Source organism: Branchiostoma floridae, chromosome 4 (genome assembly GCF_000003815.2).
Source record: "Branchiostoma floridae strain S238N-H82 chromosome 4, Bfl_VNyyK, whole genome shotgun sequence".
NCBI lineage: Eukaryota > Metazoa > Chordata > Leptocardii > Amphioxiformes > Branchiostomatidae > Branchiostoma > Branchiostoma floridae.
Genome location: NC_049982.1, coordinates 31,872,436 through 31,880,108, shown reverse-complemented (window position 1 = coordinate 31,880,108; position 7,673 = coordinate 31,872,436). Strand labels below are relative to the sequence as shown.

At 43.6% G+C, this 7,673-nt stretch overlaps 1 protein-coding gene across 1 annotated transcript in view; it reads left to right on the top strand.

The window, feature by feature from the left end:
- LOC118414807 (cholesterol 7-desaturase-like) overlaps nt 1–7,179 on the top strand; it is a 10,174-nt gene extending 2,995 nt beyond the window's left edge. The window contains exons 2-8 of the mRNA XM_035819062.1: nt 965–1,164; nt 1,807–2,014; nt 2,849–3,037; nt 3,556–3,734; nt 4,503–4,748; nt 5,800–5,973; nt 6,924–7,179. Coding sequence (XP_035674955.1) covers nt 967–1,164; nt 1,807–2,014; nt 2,849–3,037; nt 3,556–3,734; nt 4,503–4,748; nt 5,800–5,973; nt 6,924–7,085 — 1,356 coding nt within the window. The 5' untranslated portion in view covers nt 965–966 and the 3' untranslated portion in view covers nt 7,086–7,179. The remainder of the gene's footprint in view (nt 1–964; nt 1,165–1,806; nt 2,015–2,848; nt 3,038–3,555; nt 3,735–4,502; nt 4,749–5,799; nt 5,974–6,923) is intronic.
- The last annotated feature ends 494 nt before the right edge of the window (nt 7,180–7,673 follow it).

Here is a 7,673-nt window from a genome sequence, read left to right as displayed (position 1 = left end):
CTTCGTCGGCATCAGGGTCATGCCTCCTCGTAAATTAGAGCTCGCAGACTCCTCGTCCGATCGAATCGAGCCTAATGTGAGGGGGGTATAAGCAAAAAACACTACCCACGTGAAATCGTTCTCTAGAACGGCTTTGGAAAGCTAGATTGGTCGTTGGACTCGGGTCAGTGTGACAGTAGGGTTAGGTAAATATTTGTAAATCGCTTCGTTACCGTTAGTGATACATTTTATTGTTTAATGGTCAGCCAGCTCTTCTTATGCGAGATACCGGCTAATTGGGGTTCGGCGGCGTTTCAAGATATGGACTGTTTTCACCCTCACCATTTACTGTCGAGTATTCTGGGTTTCTACTGTGTTGTTGCCCTTTGTGGCGTTGATGTGGCATAACTGGTAGCGCGTTAGGCTCGGAATCAAGAGATCCCGAGTTCGATACCTACAATACCCCGACGCGGTGCCCTTGGGATCGGCACTTTACACCTTGGGAAAGCACTTAACACGAATTTCGCGATGGTGAATTGATTTCTCATCGTAGACCATGATAGATATGGTGTCATGAGATTGTCTAGTGGTGCCGGTTAAATAGTTGAAATATATTCCGATATTACTTCTATCATAAGAACAATCGCTTGGCACCCTTTCTTTTTTTGTGTGGGCCACACCGTGCCCCACTTATGCAGAGAATAGCTGTAGACTTGACTTGATGTCCATCACAATATATACACTGTAACTGTTATCAATCCACGTACAATGTATGGGGGTGATTTTAAAAGTCACATACATCTTGCAGCTATAAATATGTGCAAAAAGTAGACATGAATTGAATTTTATACCGCAAAAGCAGTCTAAAAATCGGCGATCCAGAATTAGCGACGACCACAATAAGTCAGTGTAAATTTCAACGGTTTTTCAAAGGTACTGTCGAAACGTCTAATTTCTAAAATGCTCCCTCTATACCCCTTTACAGAAATGTTTCGTGTTCGTCATCTATTCGCCGTCCTGCTGGCGGTGTTGGCGTCCGTGGTCGGTCTGAAACACGGCCCGACACGAGTGGACGCCGCCTGGGTGCTGCTACGAGGAGAAACGCTACTCGCCTTCCAATGGCCGTCCGTAGAAATCCTCCTGCTCTTCGCCATTGGTCTCGCTGGTGCCATCTGGCTTTATCAGGTACTAGGGGTACAAAACCGTTTTTTTTGTTGGACCGGTCCGGAAAGACCGGACCTGACAAAAAATTCAGTGGACCGGATGTTGGACCGATTAAGAAATAAATAGAAATACACATAATAGAAAAGGTGGGATCTTCCACTGTCTTCGAAAAAGGAGTCGAACCCAATACATGTATTAGGCAATAACCCAGGATCTAGAGTTAGCTTTTACGGGCTTTAGACTAGAGCAGACACTTGTGATATTGTTTTCACACTGTTGGAATCTCTTATGTTACCTGCAATTAGCCCACGGGCAAGAATTTGCAATAAACTTTACAATAAACAGATCATTCCGGCAATACGGCGGTTCACGTGTTTTGAGGCTTATTGGTCCAAGAAAATAGGAAGAGCGAAGTAGAGGAGAGTTGATATATGTTATAGTCATTTTTATCAAGTTTCTACAGTCAAACTTGGTCGGTAGTGTTGTTAATGTGAAGTTACACCACCAAACAGATTCCTTTGTAGCGAAATATGGACCATTGTTTTGAATATTGCCCATTCAGAGACAATAAGGTCCAGGTTCAGGTCCGGACCTGGACCTGATTCTCTTGACCCGGAACGTACCTGTACCTGAATTTTCTGTACCGGTGCCTACTCCTACCAGGTACTGTTTTCTCCCATGGAGTTCTGTCGTCAGCTCGGTGACCTGGGGTATCACCCGGACGGGACGAGGAACATGAAGGCCATGGCTAACGACGCCCGCAGGCGGCGGCAGAGGGGCCACCTCCCGCCGGTCTATCCCAACGGCTGGTGGGGGATTCTCGAGTCTCGTCTGCTACAACGGGGTCAGGTCAAGGAGGTTGTCGCTTTAGGTAAGCGCTTTTACAGATAAGACTCTCAATCTCCAAGCAGATCCTACGATATTATAAGATACTAAACTGGCCAAGGAGTGTTGTCAGCCAAGAGGTGTACTTTTCCCCGGTAGCCAAACACAGTCATAGGCCGGCTTTACTCCGCTGGCAGCTTTTGATACTATCTTCTGCTTGGAGATTAGTCCATTGCATACATTTACGTTTATGCCACTCTGGGGCTGAATTCAATTGCAATTCTGAACGCAAGAAAACACTGAATGCAGTCATTAATAATTGTACAAACACAGCTTTTGTTGAATATTAAACAGTCTAAAATATTTGTGCGCAACTAATACTTCAAAATGCAACCTACAAGGTAAACTTTCAAGCACAGTCATCTTGACGGCCGAAGAGTGACTGGTGACAACTAGCTGGGTTACTAGTATTCACATGATTTTCAGAAATGACATATCTATAGTTTGCTGCATTTTCAAGCCTGCGCCACAATTCAAGCGAACGCCGACCGAATTTGTAGATCGGCTGGAGCTCGCCAAATTTCAAAATCGCCCGAGCGTCGACCGTATTTTTCGCAGAAAATCTTTCCCATCACAGTGTTTCATTCCGGAAAGTTAAGTTATTGTTTTTTTCTGACTGTTTGGCCACGCGAAAATCTGCGGCAGAACGGAACCGCTCAAAGGCACTGGGAGGGGCGATCTTTTCAGAAACGTGTTTCTGCTCCTCCTAGTGGCCAATTAACTCCTCTGCCGGCTAAACTCCTTCCCCAGCTTATGATACTATATCATGCCACGCAAGATCTGCTTGGAGATTAAGTCTGACACACCAATGCATCCACAGGGGAACATCTAGCGGTGTTTCGTCAGGAGAACGGGACAGTGTCTGTAGTGGACGCGTACTGCCCGCACCTGGGCGCCAACCTGGGCGTGGGGGGACGGGTGGTCGGCAACTGTATCGAGTGTCCCTTCCACGGGTGGCGGTACCGGGGAGAGGACGGCAAGTGTATGCACATCCCGTATGCCGCTAAAGGTTGGGCAATCATTTGTTATATTAATTCCTTTTACACACACTTACACACACACACGTGCGCGCGCATACACACAACGCACACACTAGCATACTAATACACATCTACTAACACACTAGTACTAACACAATCACTTACACACACATGTACACACACACAAACACACACCACACACATAAAAGCACAGAGAGAGCGAGAGAGAAACAGAGACGCACACGCGTGCACACACACACACGTTCGTACACACGCACACGCACACACATTCGTACACACGCACACACACACACACACATACCTTCGTACACGCACACACACACACACACACACACACACACATACACATTACACACACACACACATACACGGATAGTTTACGATTCGATATTGCATAGTGTTCTGTTTGATAGTCACGTAGTTGTTATTTTCGTAGCCATAACTGTATGTCTTTGATGTCTCTTAAGTTTAAGCGATAAAATAAGATGGATTTCAATAAAAACAACCACACAAAATGTTCCGTCAGTTCCCGACGTGGCCCGAGTGAAGTCGTGGACGTGTCTGGAGTGTAACGGCAGTATCTACATCTGGTACCACTGTGACGGGGAGGAGCCCTCATGGACACCTAAACTGGTGGACGAGGTGGAGAGCGGGGAGTGGACGTGCCGGGGGCTGTCTGAACACTTCATCAACGCACATGTGGAGGTAGTCAATCAATCAATCAATCAATCAATCAAGCAATCAATCAATAACTTTAACTCGAAAGTTCATTTGTGTTGGTAGAAGTCATTCTTGAACTAGTTGAATTGTAAAATCCAACATGAAAATTGGACTTACCCAAATTTTCGACTGAACAGCATCTGGTAAAGGCTACTGTCGCTCTGCCCAAAGGTCCAGTGGGGTAGAGGGTGGGGGTTATGGGAACATAAACGAATAAAGTAATTAATTAAAAAATGCAAAAATAGATACGAAATGCAAAAACATTGTTAGTAATAGACTAACTAAATTCACAAATCAATCTCCTCATTAATGGCAAAGACATACATGTTAGTTTTTTTGCATAAGTCACAGCGTGTCAGTACCTAAATTGCATTTAAAAATGGTCGACCATCACTCCCAAGAAAAAGAAAGAGAGGGGAGAGGGAGGGAGAGCGAGCGGAGAGACAGGGGAAACAGGGAGAGAGGGGTTGTCCTTGGTACTGAAGTTGGTGTTCGAGCATTGTGGCCTAAGTCGAGTCTGGAGGGTCTGTCTACACACGTACAGCAATCCTAGGTTGGTAACTGTGTTACTTGAAGGCATGACTGTTTCTTGTTCTTTTTTGAGCTGGTATTAGATACTTATCAGTCGGTACGTCCATCCACCAGTTTACTGGTCATTTTGTACATCATGCAAAGTCTGGACATTTTCCTTCTGCCTTCGAGTGACATTCACTGCATTTCTGTTTTCATTTTTTTCTGTCTTGATATGAACAGGAGATATCCGAAAACGGAGCGGACATCGGTCACCTGAACCACCTGCACGGGCCCGGGGTAACGACAGGGAATGACCTGCGCCACATCTGGTCGTCTTTCACCGGCTTCTTCACACACCAGTGGGAGGCGGACTGGCAACCCTTCCCCGCGCCAGACACACAGTTCGGCACCATGACCGTGGACATGGACATGTATCTCTTCGGCTACAGAATCCCCCTGCCGAGTGTCAAGGCCCGTGCCATACAGGTATGTTTATGATCTATTGTACGTAGTCTCTATCAGACTTCATAGGTCGCTGGGAAAACCATAGAAATGGAACAAATAGAGGAGTAAGCCGGCCAGAGAAATACAGCCGGCTAGGGAACAGCTTGCGACCTACGTGAGGAAATGATTGTTCTGGCCGGCTGACTCCCCTAGTGTGCTATGACTCTATTTGTCCAATTTCTACAATTAGACCACCGATCTACGAAGCCTGGTACAGGCTATTGTACGTGCATTGATACGGGGAAGCTAATATTACTTGTACTTTTAAAAAATAGAGGTTCATCCGTTATGAATATGTCGATGATATATTCATTGATGAATAGAAAGTAAAATATTATTTCTGAGTCTCTCAGTAGATATATGTGATGCAAATCATACTTAATTTGCATAATTAATTAGGAACTTCCATTATTTCCATAACTGGACTTCAATACAAACATGACTGGTGGAACATACACAGATACCAAATATACAAATAAGGGACTAATTTGCATAATCAATGCAATATTATATTGATTATGCAAACTGCTTAATAAATGACGGGATTTTTATTTGTGGCATATGTAAGCTAATCAATGATGAAACTGCATAAATGCACCAAGCATAAATCATGTAAATGTGTAAGTCATTTGCATAACAGCTCAAGCTCTTCCATAGAGGTATGAGGTCGCCAAATCCTAGTGTAACCTTACAATAACCTTGACACATCACTGTCATGCTATTGAGATCTACGCCGTACACTCACGACAACGATCCACGACAATCAGACTACCGAAACCAAAATCCAACTCTCAGAAAATGCGCTTTTTGCACAGGATGTCGGGGTCGTGGAACAACTCATGCGACAATTAGCGAAGTATTGGACTGTGATTATTGCGAACTATGTTATTTTGCTCTCTACTGTCACTCTGAATGTCTCTGTATGTTTGTTTTTAAATATATTCTATGTAAATATGGATGTGCAGGGAGAAGGAAGAATAGCGTCTAATTAGGCTAATTGTGGATCTAAGTAAACTGAAACTCAAACCACCAGAACGGCCCGGGCGTGGTGTACCTGTACATTGATGGTCCCCTGATGCACGTAGTGCTGGTGAGCTCCATCACGCCAGTGGAACCCCTCCTGCTGCGCTACACACAGAGCATCTACGCCAGCCGGGGCACCCCGACGTTCCTCGCTAAGATAGTGCAGTGGGGAGAAGCCGTACAGGTAAGCAAAGGATATTTTAAGATAAGAATACTTGCATAATATATGATATATAAATATTATGTAAGCCACGACACAGCTACTGACATTTACAATTAGACTGAGTTTTTTTCTTTCTTTTTTCTAAAATCTAAAAATATTAGGGTGGGGTTCACATGTGCGTACGTATTCAAGTCCGTACGAGGTCCGTATGGATTTTTTAGCCTATAACAGACTCCATATGTCCCAGGAAAAATTGGACAAATATAGACGGATAACATGGCAGAGAAATTAGCTGGGTCACAAACCATACTCCTCGGCCAGCCAATTGGTTTGGCATGTTGTCTTTATTTGTCAAATTTCTATTATTTTTTGAACGACCCGGTGTCGATACTAGTAGAGGCTTCCATACGGACTTCATACGGACTTGAACGCGTACGCACGTGTGAACCCACTTTGATATACTGTAAATGCAGAAATGTTCGCGGTGGATTAATATTCACGGTTTTCGCGGCGGACACTTAACCGCAAATTTAAAACCACCGCGAACATTTTTCCATAACAGTAAGAGACTACAGTGCATGGTACTACCGCGAAATTAAAACCACCGCGAAAAGTCCATTTTCCCGCTACCGCGAAATTAAATCCCCGCGAACTTAAATGCATTTACAGTATATGATGTCATAGGTTTCCTATACATCTGCGATCAAATTTAGATTAATTTTTGACAATGATGAGGAATTGATTGTAAATACATCGTGAGTTTTTCATCCTATTCTAATCTTTTTAATTTCTAATTTCAAAAAGTAGAATTTTTGCCTGTTCTGTAATTCAAACTATGAAGTAACGTTAACGACTATACGAGGTACTTGTTTTGTTGACATGAAGTGAAAAATGGATTCATTGTCTTCTGCTTTGAATTTTAAACTATGAATTTACATCTGTAACATGATGTATTGTATGATGATTTCCAGTTGGAACGTGACGTCACCGTTTGGAACAACAAGTCTTACCCGGCCAAGCCGGTCTTGGTGAAGGAAGACGCCGCCATCGTACGTCATCGGCGCTGGTACTCCCAGTTCTACAGTAAAAATAGCCCGCGATTCACAACCCAACGGACAAGCTTGGACTGGTAACCTTAGCCCTACCAGAGCAATGATGAAAGATCAGCCGACCATGTTGTGATCAAGAGGAGAGATTGCTAAAGGTGGTATCTCACTGCACTTGCGTCGCGCTTGCATCACTGCGGGGTTCGAAATATACTCAACGAATTTCAGAGACCAAGAACAAATTTTCTTACTTTTTGTGTATTTGCATCTTCTAAGTCATACTTTTACGTATTACTCAATATCTACATTATAAAAAATCCCCAGAGAAAGTAACAAAACAGTGACGCAGTGAATGAACCCCGCAGTGACGCAAGCCTGACGCAAGTGCAGTGAGATACCACCTTAACCGATATGTCATCCTTTTCGGTCCCAAATTCAAGTCTTTGTCGTCAAGCACGTGTATGCAGTTCAGAATTTGTATCAAAGGTCTACAAACTGTGATTGAATCGGGCAGCGTTTATTTGATGAACGTTTTTGTTCTCAGAAATTTCCAATTGAAATGAACCTATCAACGATTATATTCAAAAGGCTTAAATGACAGAATGGAAGTGTATTCTCGCTAGTCTACAATGAGTTATGACGAAAATTAGACCAATATTTTTCTTTTCCATTCTT